Source organism: Paroedura picta, chromosome 4 (genome assembly GCF_049243985.1).
Source record: "Paroedura picta isolate Pp20150507F chromosome 4, Ppicta_v3.0, whole genome shotgun sequence".
NCBI classification, from domain to species: domain Eukaryota; kingdom Metazoa; phylum Chordata; class Lepidosauria; order Squamata; family Gekkonidae; genus Paroedura; species Paroedura picta.
Window position 1 is genome coordinate 57,051,818 of NC_135372.1, and position 19,506 is coordinate 57,071,323.

A 19,506-nucleotide genomic window follows, 5' to 3' on the forward strand; every position below is an offset into this window, starting at 1 on the left:
AGCATGCCTATTTCAATAAACTTTCCAGAGTAGAGAGGCAGTAATTGTCTTTTTTGCATTCTGTACACTATTGGGCCAATTCTAGAAGCTTTTATGTATATGTACTCTATAATTTAAGCTCTAAATTCTGAGTGATGAGCAGATTTAGAAATAAAATATAAATTGTTTATTACAAAATTATTTCAATTTTTTTATTATAGGCTTTTTTGGAACTAGCAACAGAAGAAGCTGCTATCACTATGGTTAATTATTATTCTGCTGTGACGCCTCACCTCCGTAATCAACCCATTTATATCCAGTATTCAAATCATAAAGAATTAAAGACTGATAACTCTCTGAACCAGGTAATATGTGCATTTCATAAGGATTACAATTAATTGTGCAGTGAATTTGTGCTGTGTAAACATAAGAAGTTTGGATTTTGTTATGAAATTGTATATTGAAGAGTTAATTATGAAAAAATCTAATATTTAATTTTTTTACAAATTCAAGGCTATATTAATTTTTTTAGATTAGAAAGTAGGTTCACCGTAAATGAAACTTTCTGCCTCATTGTATGTAATATGAACCATTATTTCTAATATGTTAAATAATCTATATAAATTTCATAGTACTTGTAAACTCAACTTATTTGATCTGTTCTCCCATAAATGCAATTGCTAATATATATATATTCATATTCACTCTGGGAAATAACTGAAAGTAGTTATTTGATCTCAGACTTTTAGAACCTATTCTTTTAGATCAAGACAGTATTCTCACTTGAACAGGGAAGCTACAGCTCCTACAAGTTCTAACTTGAAAGATCTTTTTGAGCATTTGATGTTTGTATTTCCTATGAAGAATGTTAAAGCACTGACCCATCTGTCTGGGGCCAAGGAGCCAATCGGGAGCCGCCCAGAGCGCCCAGACAATCGCCGCAACCTTCAGCTCCAGCCTCGGAGCAGGCCTGGTGTGTCTGGGATGCAACAGGCCTGCTCTGAGCCTGCTGCTGAAGCTGCGGCCTTGGGGGAAAGGGGGGTGGCTGGGAGAACCTTCAGCGGTAGCCTCGGACTTGCCAGGGAGAGGGGCAGCCAGTGCAGACTTCAGCGGCCTGCTCTGAGCCCACGGATTCGCCCGGAGGCGGCCCGGCGGGGGTGGTTTCATGTTCTCCCAGTCAAGCCTCTATCATGCAAGCCACACTGATTTCCCCCCTCCAGAAAACCGAAATGGGGCCCAGTTTTACTCATCATCAATTTGCTGTTGCGCAGTACCTGTCATGCTCTGCGTGTGCTTACAAAGCCTTTCGCTAACTCACAATGACTGATCTGAGCCTGCCGCTGAAAACGCAGCCTCGGGGTGAGGGGTCTGGCTGGGGGAGCCCAGGGGGCATCATGCACCCATCAGAGACTCGGGGTGGCGGCTGAGCTCCAGGGAGGGGCCCTGAGCTGGGGGGGCCCGCACTCAGCCACTGCCCGCTAGCACCTCGAAGAGCCAGCAGGTGCGCTTCACGCCCTGCGGGAAAGCCCTCTTACAGGAGTTCGCCACACACGCTGTGGGGTGGTCGGAGTTCCTTCCATGTCCCATGTGTTTCCCAGACTTGGATGCTTCTGACAGAAAGCCTGCCACCTTTTTACGCATCCCCCTACGCTGACCCATCTCGCTGTGTGCTCTGCCCGACGCTCCAGCAGCCATTTGCCTATAGGATGGCCTTTCCCCGCTTCCAGCCTTCCCATCCTTCCTCGCTTGCCCTGTCTGGGCCCCGCTGTGCTCGCTGCCCCGGCATCATGTCCTGCTCAGCGGAGGTCCATCGGCTGATGAATAATGTGTGCCGGGTGAGCGCCCCCCCCCCACATATAACAACCCTACTATGCTTTTGGGTTGCTTTTCTGCTTCCCAAAAATCTTTGGACGAACAGAGCCCTGAAAAGGAGGAGCCATGGAGTGTGAAGCGGTGATCCAGCAACTCTGCTCCCCCCCTCCAGAAACAAACTCTCTCCACATTTTTACTGACAAGAAAACCCCTCCAATATTGGCACGTTGTGCCAACCTTAAGAGCACGGCTCAGTTCTTTCTCTGCCCAGGAAAAACAAGAAAAAAACTAACACCCCTATCTAATCGCGCCACAGGTTCTCTGACTAGATTAAAAGTTTTGCTCCTCTTTAAGATCACTGCCACGTTCCATTGGGAGAAGGATTTGCAAAGTGCAATGCGACTCTTCTCTGGGTCTCTCTCTCTCTCTCTCTCTCTCTCTGTGTGTGCTGTTATTTTATTACGCTTCAAGACTTGCTCTATACGTATGTTTGCGTCCAGGACAGCCTTTCCCCGCCTCCTGCCTTCCTGGCGGATCTCCCTCCCCTCCCCCATTAAGACCCTCCTCCTCCGACCCCACCCCTTCCTCGCACGCCCCGTTTGGGCCCCGCAGCGCTTGCTGCCCCGGCGGCATCATGTCCTGCTCAGAGGAGGTCCATCGGATGACGAAGAATGCCTGTCGGGTGAGCGGCGCCTCTCCCTGTGCTCCCCACCATAAGCCTCCCTTAGCTCCCTTCTTCCCTCCTTCCTCTCTTCCTTCACCCCTCGCCTTCATTGCTCCCGTCCTTCTCCCTCCTTCTTCCCTTCCCTTCTTTCCATAGACCACTCCAGCCTCGCATCTTCCCATCCTCTGATACAAGCGCCCCCCCCAAACAAAACCCCTTCTTTGCTTTTGCTGTCTTTCTACTGGGTTGCTTTCCTGCCTCCCCCCTTCCGCTTCCCGAAAATCTTTGGAGGGACAGAGCCCTGAAAAGGAGGAGGCAGGGAGTGTGAAGGGGCCATCCAGCAACTCTGCTCCCCCCCTCCAAAAACAAAGTCTCCCCACATTTTTAATGACTAAACACCCCTCCAATATTGGAACGTTGTGCCAACGTTAAGAGCATGGCTCAGTTCTTTCTCTGCCCAGGAAAAACAAGAAAAAAGCTAACACCCCTATCTAATCAAAGCAGAGTAACTGCATTAAAAGTTTTGCTCCTCTTTAAGATCACTGCCATATTCCATTGTGCGAAGGTTTTGCAGAATGTAATGCGACTCTTATCTGGGTGTCTCACAGTCTCTCTCTCTCCCTCTCTCTCTCTTTGACTACAAAAAAACGTTGACTACAGTTCCCCCCCCCCCCAGTGTGTGCGTGTGTGTTTTGCTTCGGCTACTGCAGGGGTAGTCAAACTGCGGCCCTCCAGATGTCCATGGACTACAGTTCCCAGGAGCCCCTGCCAGCATTTGCTGGCAGGAGCTCATGGACATCTGGAGGGCCGCAGTTTGACTACCCCTGGGCTACTGCCTCGGACAGAGAAAACACAGACTTTGACTGGCTGGGCCGACACTTTGATATTTTGCCTCCTGGGTTTCAAATGAAATTTGCGCTCACACTCCCCCCCCCCCCGGTTGGTTTCTGCTCACACCTGGAAGGCTTCTGCAGTCCTTTTTTTCTTTATCTCTCTCCAGTATGGAAATGAAGCAAACACCATGCCTAATCTTGGCCTCGCCATACTTGGCCAGAAGATGAAGAGGGCACCCTAACCCACTCTTTTCCCTCCCTGCTCCTACTTTTGGGAGATGGGAAGACACTCCCCTCCCCCCTGAACATCTTGCCTCACCTGGATGGGATATTCCTATCCAGAGAGGAAACATCTGTGTCACCCAACTTCCTGTGCCTTGGCTGTCTTCTTTCCTGAGGCACATCTGACAACTGTTTCAGCCGACAGGGAGAAGCACACCTTGCAGAGGGACAGAGGAGAGATGGTGGGACAAACAGTGCTCCCTGGCCTCTGCAAAGCCTCGCCTGCACAGGGGAGCTTTATATGTTGTGGACTATCACCGAATTTGGGGGCTTTATGCCAGTGGGGGTTTTATGCCAGGGGTCCCTCCAGTATTCTGGCCACTGTATCTTTCTCCTCCCGCCCTTCAAGCTCAAGATGTCAACGCATTACACTCCACCCTCACACCATTCTAGCGCCCGTTGTATTTCTTCCTACAACGGGCTTAAGCTACTAGTTTAAATTAAGTCTGGCAGTTCCCTGCATCAGGTGTTAGGTTTATATGACTATGAGCCACTGAACATGTCAATTTTACTCCTCACTTTGAAGCATGGAGGAGCTAAAAGATGAGTTAAATGGCTGCCAGCTATTTAACCCTTCCTGAGCGATCCCTTTGGGGGGGGGGGGTTGCCCTGTTCCAAATCAGAATGTTTAGGTTTATGCCCATCCCTATTTAAAATACCCTTACTGTACCCTTCTTTGAGTGCTCCATTAGTACTTAATAACAGTTGTTATATGATCTGATGAAGAAAACATGGTCAGTTTGAGTTGCAGAAAGAAAGGCTTTGAGCTAGCATAAAACTTGCATGGCAGCAGATAAAAATTCCTTTAGTTTTTTTCCTGCAGGACTCATAGTCACAAAAGATGTTAACAGGTTAAATCCGTGAGAAAATCAGTCAAGAAAGAAAGGCTCCAATGGCTAGGCCTAAGGAAAGTGGGAAATAACCGGAATCCTTAAACATAAGTTAGTTGGGAGCAAATCCTTTTGAAATATAACAGCTTATATGCAGACCTGCCCTGCTCAGTTGTTATATACCTCCCACTTCAAAGCCCAAGTATAACAGCATGAAGTATCTGGTTGATCAACTGGTTCAACTGATTGATTTTAAAGTTTGATGTTAATGTTTTATGATAAACTGTATTTTATGAATATGGATTGGTTTTAAAATTTTGGAAACCGCCCTCAGCTGGCCTGGTGGGGTGTGTGTGGATAAAACCCCAAAATAAATAAAAATAAATGGCCTGAAGAGCTGAACTGGACAAAAGTTCAATTAATATTTGGGAAGGGTGATTTCCCTAAGCATGGGCTTGGAGGTTACAAACTGAATTTGTGCCTAATTTTGATTTGTGAACCAGTTCTTGCCCACCCTTAGTGTTTGCTCAGTAATCAATTTTAACAAAAAACCCAGATTATACAAGGGTAAGGCAAAAAGTATTGCTACTAGGGTTCTAGTTCATGCATGTACAAGTTTATCACAAACAAAGCAGTTTTCTTGAAGAACACAGGAAGATCATGGGGGCTTGTTATGAAGAAGTTTTAAGAATACTGAAAACTGCATTAATGAGAGAAAAGCCAGAAAAGTGGCACAGAGGATTCGTTTCCCCATCATGTCAGTGCACCTGCTCATTCTTCCCCAGCATTAGCTGTGCAGCAGATAGTCTTTAAAAAACCAGCAACCACCACCATTCTGGTCCCTTCACTCTCCTGCTGTTGGGCAGTGGACAGTAGATCCTTTAAGGGGCAGATTGCCTTAGCAGCTGGTAATGGAGGTGCTGACCCCCCCCCCATGGCTTCCAGTCAGGGTTGTGAGGTTTCTGTTCTCCCGAGAAATGCTCTGTGTAAATAGGTTGAGTGTGTGCATTCCAGTTTCTAACTAGTGAATATATTCCTGAACAATTTTGATGTTTTCTTTAGTTCATGATGTTATATCATTAATTAAGAAACAAATGTATACTTCTGTCGCTTGTAACATTTTAATGCACATTTTAGAAATATTTGCTTTTTCTTCAGAAAATAACTTGAAAATGTCTAAACTACATTTCTCCAGGGCTTATTTTGAGCTGCATGTTTTCTGTCCCATAGTGCTCTTGACATAATATAATGAAAGAAGATGAAGAACACTTTGTGTAATTCTATTTATTTATTGCAGCGAGGCTGTCTACTTGAGTACGTAAAGAAACTGAGTTAGTAAAGTAAAGGATGTCTATGCAAGCACTCATGGTTTATTTTTATGCAGCCTTTCAGAGGCCTGTAAAATAAACAGTAATTGAATTCTGGATAAGACTTGCGGTTCTGATTATAACCTTTAAGGCCATATGCAGCCTGGGCCTCTCTGCTTACACCCCCCAAAGAGCCTTACACTCCAGCACTTCCAACTTCCTGGTGATCTCTGCCCCCAGGGAAGCTTGCTTGACCTCAACCAGGGCCAGAGCTTTCTCCATCCTGGCCCCCACCTCATGGAACAAGCTCTGAGAGGAGATCAGGGCCCTGATGGAACTTGAACAATTCCACAGGGCCTACAAAAAGGGAGCTCCTCCACCAGGCATTTGGTTGAGGTCGACCTGAACCACCATTTCCCATGGGCCTTCCCCCTGAGGCTCCATCCTATGGCATCCTCTGCAAGTCCACCCAATTCACTGGCCTATCAATATGAGTTTTTAATGTTTTCCGTATTTTTCTACTGTTCTATGTTGCTTTTTGTTATCACTGTATTATTGTTAATCTAAATTATCTGTATTGTTTCTGTTTTATGTGAACTGCCCTGAGCCTTCGAGGAGGGCAGTATATAAATATAATAAATTATATAATAATAAAATAATTGAATTACTTTTTAAAAACTACTGTTGCACTGTAGTAAAGGAAACTACTTCTGCTGATTTCAAAACAAAGTTGTACCTAAGCACCAGAAAGAGGTAATCCATGTGTAAAAGCAGGCTAACTTAGCTGCATTGTGATTATTACTTCCTTAAACTGGCTGGATGCATCTTAGATTACATTTGGGGATGTTTACTGCATTCAGGACCCTTAGCTGTTGATTTAGAACTCGATTTGGTTTTAAGATTTTTGTAATTTTTTATTTTAATGAGAAAATCATTATTTTGGCTTCAAAGTGTTGTCAAAACAACTTGACACTTAATGTTAAATTAATTTTGAACTAAATGGTGTTTACAAGATCTTTTGCGCTCTCTCATTCATTTCATTGTGAGAAGTATTATGCAAGTTGCATGATCTTCACACTTATAACTTGGGTAATTTAGAATGTGTAGTAGCAATCATCTTTTATCATCATCATTTTTTATTTTTGTTCCATAGATATATTTACCTACCTAAGGGTACATTATGTAAAATTCTCTTGTATGTTTTGACAAAATCTCCTAGCCCAGTTAAAACAGTGTATTAATTATATGTGGCTTTGTGCTACAAATACGTTAAGATAATGGGATATTTATAAGGTTTACGAATTTTCTTAGGTGTTTTTGTTTTTGCAAGGCTTGAAGTGATCTTGAGTCTCAGGAGATAATGCAGGAAATAAATATAATTATAAATACATTTCTGAGTGCCTCCAGTAGTCTTCAGAGCCCAGAGTAGATTTATTGATAGAAGAATTGTCAAGCTACCCAAAAGTCTTGTGGAAAAGTAAAGTGGAAGCGATATTTTTGAAATGTACTTCTGGTAATGGGCTGATTCAATCTGAAGGTATTTTGTGAGGGAAAGGTACTTCTGCTTACAGAATTTCTTTGATTTCATTGATTTCTCTGAATGGCAGCCCTTTGGGCCACATCCTATTAGTTTCTAAGTCTTCCCCTCACCTCTTCAATCCCCACTGTGGGCTTTTCAAGAGGGCTTGGGGCTGCAGTGGGAATGAGGTGGTGGAAAAACACACTTTGCAAGCAAAGTCTTGGGCTTTAATTATGCTATTATCCATAGGTGCTTGATGCTTGATAAAAATTACTTATTCTAGAGCGCTCTTGTTGCCAACTGCTGCTCACGTTCAGAACACAATGCCAAGCATACAGCAGCTGTTCTTGCTTTACTACCAAGAAGACAGTACCGGTGTTCAACGCCCACAGCCTCTTTTGTGCTGTTTTTAGTGCTTCAGTTTATTGGGCACATACAAGACCTCCAGACATAGCAATTTTGCCTCTGTATTGATTTTTATTCCATATATTCGATTCCTACTATGTTTTGATATCTAGATTAAATAAAACAAACAAGTAATATGAAGGTCTGATGATGTAGTAGTCTCTCATAGAAGGATGGGAAAATACTGGAATATCTATAACCATTCTATTCTGTCTCTCATTATTTCAAAGGTAGTTTGGAGAAGCTGTTAAATATAAACATGTCTCCCACTTGACCGCTTGGTTTGAATATTTTTCTTTTTTCTAACATTTAGCGAGCTCAAGCTGTTCTACAGGCAGTCACTGCCGTGCAGACAACAAATACTCCCATAAGTGGAACCACAGTTAGTGAAAGTGCAGTAACTCCGGCTCAGAGTCCTGTCCTTAGAATAATTATTGACAATATGTACTACCCTGTAACCCTTGATGTTCTACACCAAGTAAGTCTTTCTGTTTTTCCCCTCTTTGCTGTTTGATTAAAGGCCTGCCCAACTGTAATGTTCACAGAAAACGTGTCTGTTTCTGTTTTCACTTCTGTAACATCTGATAGTGCTTGCCCCTTACAGGAATGTTGCAGTGCCTTGAATTTTCATGCTCTCTGTTATCAGCTACTGAGGGCTGGAGAAATGTAAAGCTGTTATGCCATGAGCTAATTTCTACCAGTTGCTCACAGGGAAGTGCGGGAACTAGACATGTTATTGTTCTTGGCATCAGAAGTATGCTTACCACAGTTTATTTTGCTCCAGGTTGAAGGGATGATTACAGGGGAAAAGAAATAGATCTTAATGAAGAAAAGCTCAATATCTGCTTTGATTATTCTGCTCATTTAAACCCCATATAGTATTTTCATGTTGCTGTATTTGATCCTGTATTAACACCTTAAAAATAGTACAACCGTGAAGTGGGCATATAACAATAAGGGAAGCATTTTTTTTAAGTATAAGGGTGATTGCTATATTGGTCAATCCTTTCATTGCTTTTACTGGTTTTACTGGTTTTCTTTTGTAGCTTTGTAAGTTTTATTGGGAAGTTTTAATGTTTTAATATTTGCTTATGTAAAACCAGCTTCCAATGTCATAAATGAAGATGACTCATATATTCATATTGTTGTGGCTAAGAACAACTGAAAATAGTACACTATGAATGTAAGGTACTGCTGAACTGATAAGTATACAATAGGTCCCATAGACTTTTGAAAAGCATCTCATATTTTTGGTGATCCACCCCCCCCAGTGGTAGAAGAGTTTTTTTTAAAGTAGAGATGCAGTGTTGTTATGATCCTCTATATCAGTGATCCGCAACCTTTTACAGGCTGCGGACCGGCGACAGCAAGGAGGGCGATTTCCCGGTCGTGTGTGCTGCGCATGCGCAATGTGCATGCGCGACCGGACCGCGCATGCACCATGCATGACTGGGCCATGGATGCGCGAAAATGCCGCACATGCACGTTTTCGGCCACGCACTGCACATGTGCGCATGCGTGGCCCCGCGCATGCGCATTGCTCATGCACTGTCCTGATTCCCTCTCCCCCCCTCCCACAGTAAGAAGCTTGCCGGGCCGTGGCCCGGTGGTTGGGGACCACCGCTCTATATTCTACTGTGCTTTGACCCCAAAAGCCTGAAGCTAGGTGATGTTATCCAAAGAATATTGTTCTCAGAAGGATGCATATTTCAGTGTTAAGGCAGGATCTATTTATTTGTTTAGATGATGTCTATCCCACCCTTCAGAATCTTGCTGAGAGTGACTTACAATAAAAAACTGTGAAATACCAAGTCACTAATTAATTGAATATAAGACCTCTTCAATGGTGCTCAAATATGAACCCCTTTGAGAAACTATTACTGCAAACATGTATTAAAAAGTAGAAAGTAGAAAACTTGTGTGTGCTCATACCCATTGAAAACTTTTGTTTTTGAAACAAAATGGCTAAATTCTCTGCTGGTTTGCATGTAATGCCTGGAATGAACATGTTAGAAGCAATTTGCTTTTTATTCTTACATATCTGTGAGTCCTAAAGTGACCCATTCTGACTATTATGTTAGATGGAGCATTGGGGGAGAAAATACATACTGAGAAGTCATTGCCATTGAGTGTTGTCTGACTCAGGCACCACAATTTGCATTGTACATTTTTATAGAATCTCTATCGCATTGATCATGTTTTATTAATTAATGTTCTTTTGTAATTTGTAGAGCTCTGTATTTATTTCTGTTTTGTTTATTTTAAAAACACAGATCTTTTCTAAATTTGGTGCAGTTTTGAAAATAATCACATTCACAAAGAATAACCAGTTTCAAGCACTGCTACAGTTTGGAGATCCAGTAAATGCTCAACAAGCAAAACTAGTAAGTACAGTTCTAATTTAGTTTACTTATCCATACTGGTGCTTTTCCCGGCAGTACATGTAAAACTGCAAGATTGTGATAAGGGAAAGTACTTTTGGGAAACATGAGCAATCTTAAGAATCATACATAAATAACCTCCTGCCTATAAGTAAATGTTCTTTCATATATTAACACATTAATCTATTATTTGCTTATCCAAGGAAATACTTGAGACCGAAATGGATACTGTGGTTTACAGAGTCATTCTTTTGAACAGGGATCTCTGCTTCTGATCTCCATGTAAATGATTAAATTGTACAATGCTAGTTTTATTGCAGTCTAAACCCATTGATTTCAGTGAATTTAGACTAGAATGACTGTGCATAAAGAAGCAGTATAATTGTTCTGTGTGGCTTTGAGAATGAGAAACTGATGGAAATGATTGAAAGTTATTTTCAAGTGAATAATATGAGAAATAATTCAACATCATATATGTTCCTGTTTTATGGTGATTGGGAGGGTACATGTTGGTTATGCATTTGTGTGGTATTTATGCTATGTATAAGTATTGATGGAAGGGAGAAATTTCTTTATTCATACAGATTTTAGAATATTTTGAAATTCCAGATTATTTATATTTGTTGAATATACTGCTGAATGGCATTCTGTTGTTGAACTGGATATGTTTCATATTAAATATTATTGCTGGTGTTTAGACAAGATTTGTACTGAGTACTTGTATTTTCTAGACACAGGATTAAAGGGATGGAGTATTTGTTGTTTAAGTTTCTTTTTAACAGGACTGATAATGGAGTTCTCAATACAGTAATTGTTTAACAAGATTTTTTGGATCAGCTCAAGTAGAAATTGTTAATCTCTGAGTTGAATTAAAGGGTTTTAAAGGCTAGCCTGATCTCAGAAGCTAAGTAGAGTAAGCCCTGGTTAATATTTGGATGGAAGACCACCAAGGCAGTTCAGAGTCATTATGCAGAGGCACACAATGACAAACCACCTCTGAACATATCTTACAGGATCACTATAAGTTGGCTGTGACTTGACAGCACCTTCCACCACCAAATTTTAATTAAAAGTTTTAAAGGGAATTAAAGTGAGTCAACATGGTGCACTGGTTAGAGCAATTGTGGACACCACACTATTTCAGAACTACAAAGGTGCCTGCATTGTCAAAATGTTGGGGACCCTGGGTTAGACTATCTATGTAGGTTCCGGGAGACCCAGATTTAAAGCCCCACTATAGAAGCTTGCTGGAACTTTGGATCCATTAGCACACTCCCAGTTTAAGCAGTGGTTCTTAGGATAGAATGGAGAAAAGAATTACTATCAAAGCCTTTTGGGGAGAAAAGTGGATAGAAATGATGCAAAAAAAAATAAAGTAAATAAATTGTTAGGTAACATCAGGTTTTTTAAATTTGGCAATTTTAACAAACATAATTAGTCAGTGAATTGAGAAAATTATAAAGGAAAATAGGAAGTACTATCTTACAGTTATTTAAAAAGAATAATAAAAACAGGAGAGTTGAATATAGAATAAAATAGCCATATCACTTCTTCGCCTTTTGGCTAAAATCAAGGGGGGGAGCTATGAATTTGAGGGTCAGCAAGGCAATGGAGAAGTTAAATGAGTTTGTCACCATTTTCTAGTGTAAAAAGTAATGTGAATATACTGACCAGTTGGTATTCTTTATAGGGAATCAGAATGTGGCCTTCACAGAATTTGAAGGCTCAATAAGGAAGTCTAAAGAGCAATTTAGAAAATCAAGCACCTAGGAGAGAGCAGTTTCCTAAAGTGCTTGATGAAAATAGTGTTGTTGACAAGGCTATCTTCTATGAAGTGCCTGTGATTTTGAGACTCCTATTCAAGTTGCAAAAGTGGATTCGACCTTACAATGATTCCCTTTGTTTGATGGTGATGCTTCATTTACCTAACTATTCTAGACTGATTTGTTGATATATCTTAAATAAAGGTGGCATATCTCTGCCTTGCATACTAAGGTAACCCTTCTATGTAAAGAAAAGCAATTACCATCCATACCGTTACGGTGGATATTAATTGATTATATTTTAATTTTTTATTGTAAACTATATTTTTTAGAATCCATGTTTAAATTTCAGTTCAAATTCCTTTCTTTTAAAAGGTACTGTAACTTGAATGTCATATAAGCAAACATGGTAACAGTTCCCATTATCATTTCTTGATTGTGGTCATTTTAACCTAGTTGTTCAGTTCAGACAGACTTCTAAATCATTCTTTGGAGGATCAGGAACTTTCTCGGCTCTTGTGCTCCCTCCATTCCTCTTGTGTATGCATTTCCTCCTCCATTTCCTGGCTTTCTGTGATCATAATGTGCTGTGATGTTAAAATTAGAGTTAACTGTTCTTAGCACATAATCCAGATTTAATCCTGTCATCATTTTTCCCTGTTGTTTTCTTTGGGCTTTGGGTGGGTTCCCTGTGTGGGCCTGGTATACTTTGTTCATTCTCTCAGAAAGCCTTGCCTGCTTAGGAGCATCACTCTGCAGTTGTGCCTTTTCCCAGTGGGGTGGGGAAGCGGGTGTCCTAGATGCTCCCGTTGTTTTGTCTCAGATCTGAGTCCTAAAGAAATATATGTGCTTCCAAGGCTGGGAGGTGTGTAGGGGAAAGGTTTTAGCTTTTAATATTCATTTCTCTTCATTCATATTGCTTTGTGTTATTCACTTTATCATTCCATAGGTTAAGATATGTAATCCTTTGCAATTATTTAAGGTTAATAATGTTCAGCATCATGCATTTAGGTGTTTGTCCTTTGATTTACTTGTTAGGTAGTGGTTATTTACTTATGCATATAGCAATGGTTAAGTTACATTTCTAAGTTAACTGCATATCCTTATATTCATATCTCTTTATATATTCATAACCATGCATTTAGCCATGTATGTAGTCCTTTTAGTTATAGGGTAGAAGACATTGCATTCCATCAGATGGTTGCCATGGGGATGGCAAGGCCTGATGTCTCTTCAAGGCCTGTGCTTGGGTTAAGTACATTGGGAACCTGATAAGGTCTATGCTCAGCCTGGGAACCAGTGGGGTAGTCTCCAGCGTGGAAAATCCCCATGAAGCCAGCCCAGGTATCACCTAGTTTGTGATGTGTCATTGACATTTACGCCTGTCATATGATATCACTAATGGGCTGGCCTAGAAAACTTACTTAGTATGTGGTTTGTTTAGAAAAGCTGTCTTTGTCGATTTTGTTTGCTTTTTCAAGCCAGGAATCTCTGCTGTAACCATGTTCTAGTTAACTCCATAAACATTTGTTTAAGGAGTTTGATTTGGCCTGGTATTCGTTCCTGACAGATACGATATAAAGGCAGAGGTGGTGGAATGCCAGCTGCACTACTCTCGTGACCTGAGCCTTCATTGAGAGGGAAGCATCCAGGATCACACCCAGGTTCCTAGAGAAGTGAGCCACTGATAGCTGCACACCATGCAGGTTGGGCAGGTGTGCTTCCTCGCATGGTCCCTTCCTGCCTAGCCATAGGACCTCTGTCTTTGAAGGCTTTCTGACTACTAATTGTTGCACACATTCTATGGTTAAAAGCAATAATTTTAAGGGGGAAAGGGCATTATTTTATTCATGTTCCACTTCTATTCATAGGCAGCTGTTAGCCCAAAGTGGAAATTTTCGTGTATCAACATACGCATCAGTATCATCAGGATATAGATTATTATCTGCACCAGCATAGGGATACTGCTTTCTATGGATTTCTTATATTAGGATGGGATGTTTTTATTTAACAACAAATAACTAGAAAGTGCATGCCTACCAAGACAAGACCCTGAGATTTTTCCTTTGAAAGGTCTATTTCTGCACATCCTCCAATGCTCCAGCTAGGAAGAGTGTCAAGAAAACTCATGGAAGGGGAATGTTGGGCTCAGGTGAGCTCAGATTAAGTTGAATTGTTTTAGGTGTCTGAGGTCTAGAGCAGTGGTCCCCAACCTTTTTATCACTGGAGACCGGTCAATGCTCAATTTTACTGAGCCCAGAGGGGGAGTAGTCTTTTGCCAAGGGACGTCGCCACCACCAGGGCCCCTGACTTCCCGCCACCCACGGGGGGGCGCTGCCAGCAGCAGCTGTGCAGTGCCATGCTAAGGGGGAGCCCCAGCCATGGCAGCTGCTGGAGAACACCAAAGGTGAGCCGGCAGCAGAGTGGCAGGGCAGCCCCTGAGGCAGCAGCCAGGGAGGAGGATGAGTAGGAGCCAAGGCCCGGTACTGACTGATCCGCGGACCGGTACTGGTCCACAGACCGGGGGTTGGGGACCACTGGTCTAGAGAACGTTGGGATTGTTCCTTGAGGCAATGATGATGAAACAAGGAGAAGCCAGTACTGTACTCCTCACACAGTACCAGCAGAGTATAGAACCATTTTGGGACTTTTGGGAGAGAGAGGCAGAGAGAGGAACCCCTCTTTGAAAATAATCTGTTCCTCATGTGTTTTTGTGGGTCACATTTTTTGTACAGATAATTTTTTTAATTAAATTAAAATTAAATTTGAGATCTTTCTTAAATATGCATCTAGTAACAGGCTAAAGAACTAAATTACTCTATCTAAACAAATACTGCATCCTTATTTCTTGACCATTTAGTCTGAAGCAGCGGAGGTTAATTAGCAGTCATATAATGTCAAAATAATAGCTGTACCAATATTTTTTTTGTTTTTACATGTCTTATGGTTTGAACAGGCAACATTATTTCACCAATTCAAGCTCTCATTTCTATTTTAATTTGTTGTGAGGACAGTGATTTTTAACTAAGTGTACCTGCTGTCTACCTAGCTTGACATCGGTTGCTAGTTCTTAGAATGTGGTAATAATAAAATAAAATACTGCTGAAGAGAAGGGAAAGATGAAAAGGAAATCGGAGAAGAGGTGTGAAACGGGAGAAGCGTTATCACCAAAGCTATTCATAGTGTCAACACAGGCTGTGTTCCATAGGCTGGATTGGTCTCCTTGAGGTCTCAAAACAGATGGCAAATGTTTGCATCATCTAAGAGATGCTAATTATGTGCCTGCATGCTGTGAGATGTTTTTGTGAATGCTCATTTAGAGCCACTTTTGAGCTCAATTTTTAAAAAAATTACAATAGTAGTAGTATCCACAAATTAAATACTTTTCTGCTTTTGTGCCATCTCTTTGTGGCTTCCTAAGCATGTTTTCATTGTTGCATGTATTGCATATACGGGTTCAACAGGAAAAGATGATTTGATTTCTGTATTTTAAACTATGGTCAGCCATTCAGTGTCACCTGCGTACTTGTTGCACTGATCCAAATTATTTGCATTTACATGAAAGAGGAAATGTGACTGTTTGTAATTAGCCATGTTTATAAGACTCCATGGAAAATGTTATTGTTGAAAGTTAGCTGTGAAAAAGAGGTGTCTATTTTGACCTTAATAACTTTACCTTGCTGCTGCTGTTGTTGGCTTTTTGTGCTTATTGATGTGTGACCAGGGATAGTGAATTTGAAAAAAAGAAAAAACGTGCATCCTTGTGGTACTCGTACACTCCCACAAGAATCACTGTGTATACGTAGGTCTGCTGCAGAGAGATTTGAAGCTTAAAAGCTCCAGTGGGCTCTTCTTTTCCTGTTCTCCAAGTTGCTTTCCTGCTTTTTTCCAGCATAAAAGGAGTGGGCAAAGTGCCAGACCTTCAGTACTCTCTCTCTGCCATGATGGAAAGAGGTTCTGTTCTTTGAAGCTCCATGTGAAGAATTGTGACCTTTGGGCTTTTTTTTTTTTTTAGCTTTGCAGGTCTCAACTGTACAAGGAGCAAACAGCCTTAAATACTATGGGCCAGAAAGGTTTTTTTCAAACACACACACACACATCTTGCAGGGCAGAAATTCCCCATTTTCTGTCTACTGTGCCCTGGTGAAAAGCGCAATGTCTTTCGGTCCCCTGTATGTAGACAGTTCACTCCAAAGGCCAGACATGACAGTATTGCACTTGAAAGTAGCTCTATGAGAGAAAGCCTCGTCTGATGTAGCGTTCATCTCAGCATGATGTCAAAACCGAATCCAAGAGACAGCTGTTTGTCATTGGTTCTTACAGATCTAGGTCTAGTAGAGGTGGAAGCCTCTGCTACCCTGGTGTCACGCAGGAGAAATGCTTCAGAGCCTCCTCCCAAAAAGGCTCACAACAAACATAATCATCATGCTAATAAAATCTTGTTGAGGTCTTTCAAGTTGTCATCCTCCTCCTGTCACAAAGTCACAATTCTGGCACAGCCATCAGTAAAACCTGTCAGTGAACTGGTCCTGCAAATTCTCACCGTTGGCTAATCCCCAGGGTTGGCTCCATCATTCAGACAGTGAACTTGTCAACGCCAGATGACCAATTCCATGTTGTCAATCATCATCCTGTCAATCAGATCCAATAAGTCAGTTGGATATGACAGTGTACCCACTTTCTCTTCTCTGTAGTGTTTCTTAGAAGACTCATACAGTACCTACTATGTTACCAAAACTGAGGCTCATAAGTCACACTTGGGTCCAGTCCAACTAACAGGATCAAGAGAAAACCCAGACTTAGGAATTTGGATGGCTATTCTCCCACATGGCACCACACATGTACCATCACAATGAAAACAGGGTTGTATTTACCTGTAACTGTTGTTCATTGACTGGTTACCTGTGCAGTCACACTTTCCTCCCTCCTACCTCACTGTAAGCATAATAATTAAAGCTAGATCTCTTCAATGGCAGCAATGAGGAACTGAGGGAAGGCACTTCTACATTTTTTGCTGGGAAAGGCCAGATGGCAGTGTGGAAGAGAGAAAGGAAGCCCCCTCTAGAGTTTCTGAGCTTCCCAGTGTCCCAGTGTTTCTGAGCTTCCCAGTGTCCCAGTGTAGGAGTCCTACACAGGTAAATGCAACCCTCTGCTGGCGCATGCTGGCATATGTTCATCTGTTAAAGTAACAATCTCTGACGCCATTAATATATTTTGAAGAGACCTAGTAGAATGGAAGCAGTCAAAAATAATGTGTATTCTAGTGCCATCCCAAGCAAAGCAATGGGCTTAGGTGAGCTTACTGTTTAGATTGGCACTAGACATTTCTCTTAAGTTCATTGCATGGAGAAACGGTCAGGCATTAACATCTTGATAAATTCAGCTCACTGTTCCCATGTCCCCTCACTTCTTCATTTGTGCAGGAGTATTGTAATGATTGGTTTTATGTGACTTCCATCCACACTGACTAGATTCCCATGTATTTATTTTTTTAGAAAAATTACGTTCTTTTGAGAAATCTGTTTAAGGTAGTTTACAACTAAATAGATTTAAATAAAATTGTTAAGAGGCTTTATTGCTGCCTTCATGCCCTAAGTCAGTGGTCCCCAACCTTTTTCTCACCGGGGATCGGTCAACACTTGACCAATTTACTTAGGCCCGGGTGGGAGGTTGTCTTTTGCAGAGGGACGTCACCACTGCCGCCTGAGCCCCTGCTCCACTTGCTTTCCCCTGACTTCCCGCCTCCCGCTGGGGGGCGCTGCCAGCTGCAGCTGCGCAGTGCCATGCTGAGGGGGAGCCCGAGCCGATAGCAGAGTGGCAGGACAGCCCCCAAGGCAGCAGCTGGGGAGGATAACAAGGAGGAGCCACGGCCCGGTACCGACTGATCCACGGCCCCGGACCGGGGGTTGGGGACCACTGCCCTAAGTGATCATCTGATAATACAATTAGAAGTAAGAACTATGGACATGACTTCAGTCTGATGATTCTGAGTAAAAATGCAGCGGATGTTCCACAGTGTTCAGTGGTGAAACCTAAGTGCATAAATAAAAATAAATATCTGAATGGCTTTTCTTGCTGGGGAAATCAAATGGCACACAAATTAGACATCTAGAAAGGAATGCAAAACAGGTGATTCTATAGTAAATGCAAGAAATCTCTAGGCCATATTAGGGCAGCTGGAATGGTTAGTTCCAAAAGGGAACACAAATACAATAGCCATATCAGAAACAGAAATCATCAATTGAATATTATTTTTAAAATCTACAGAAAGAAATAGAAGGGACATACATATAGTAGCATTCCACCGCATGTCAAATAAATCAGGAAATTTGAGCAGAACAAATCCCTTCATAGAACCATTGAGTATTAAATGTCTGGTCCAAAATATAAGTTAGTTCTGCAACTTGATGCACCACTAATCAGAATGATAATGAAAAAGAAATTTAGAGAGGCAGGCAAATGGGTTACTTCAGCTACCCTCACATGGATTGGTTGAATGCACATTTGAGTCTCAAAAAACTTATTTTGAACACTTTGCTCCTATATTTTGGAAAAGCCCTCCTGGGCAGAGCTTGTCCAGTGGTGTCCAGCCATCACTTCTGGTCCAACCGCCAATAAGAAGGTACATGCTGCCTCCTGATTGGCTGGTCCCCACTAACGCCTGCCCCCCACAAACACAGCAACGACTTTCCTCCATTTCATCCCTGGACATTGCCAGGAGCTAAGGTAGCCTTTGCCGGCCATTCCACTGAGGGGTAGCGGGTACTCCCAGGGCTCCCACTGGTACCAGCATGGCCTGCTCACACCCACCAATAGCCAGCTTCCACACACGGGTGGAGCGGATCCTCCCAAGCCTACGCCTGGCCCCAGGAAGGCACAGCATGGTCTCTCCCCATGTTGCCGGGGGGGCAGTGGGGAGGGCCATCGCCCATGCACTCCTCGAGGTCTCTGACCTCGGCCATGGGCTGCTTGGGGCTGGCTTCAGGGATGGGGGAGCAGGGGTTGCCCCATGTCCAAGCTGCCTCCTCCACGGTGCAACTCCCCAAGCAGCTGCCCAGCCGCTCCAAAGGGGTGCTGTGCTGGCCAGCAGGCCGCTGGCGACAGAGCCGGCGCCACTGCCACCATCCTGGCAGAGGAGGTGAACTTGCTGTGTTTGCCAGGTGGCTGCCACACAACCACACGGGGGGGGGCGCTGCCTCTACTACTACTCCCCACTCGCTACATGCCTGGCTGCAACAGCCACACGGTCCGGCCCCACCAGCTGCCCTTGCTCTGGAGATAGGGATGGAGCTGGAGCCGTAGCCCTGCAGCCCCCCGGCCCAAGACTGCGCTCACTTCCACAGCTCCTTGAGAAGGGAAGAGGAGGGGAGGTGAGGGAAGGCGCTCCACACCTGGCCATGGCTGCCTATGCCCAACGCCTCCAGCCCCACCCGTCACCTGGCCACTGCATTCCAAGCTGCAGCAGGCTTTCTTGCTAGTCAGTAAAATAAACTATTATATTCAGTACTCAGATTACTAAAGAGTAGACAATCCTGGACTTACTGTGAACAGGTTCTGCTGCAAGATGCAATTCATACTGAAATGTTAAGAAGCACTGAGATTCAGTATACATGCAAGGTTACCAGAAAATCTTATCAAAACACCCATTTAATCTCCCAAAGATTAACATTTGTTAATAAAACTGAAAGGATTTGTTGAAAGGGAGAACCAAGAAGGTCCAAACTTAACAAA

General features: G+C 42.7%; 1 protein-coding gene across 4 annotated transcripts in view; it reads left to right on the forward strand.

Annotated features, from left to right (window-relative positions):
- The window catches only part of PTBP2 (polypyrimidine tract binding protein 2), a 74,035-nt gene that overhangs the window by 34,067 nt on the left and 20,462 nt on the right, over positions 1-19,506 (forward strand). For all 4 annotated transcript variants that reach the window (XM_077332978.1, XM_077332979.1, XM_077332980.1 and 1 more), the window contains exons 5-7: positions 201-344; positions 7,945-8,109; positions 9,905-10,015. In XM_077332978.1, coding sequence (XP_077189093.1) covers positions 201-344; positions 7,945-8,109; positions 9,905-10,015 — 420 coding nt within the window. The remainder of the gene's footprint in view (positions 1-200; positions 345-7,944; positions 8,110-9,904; positions 10,016-19,506) is intronic.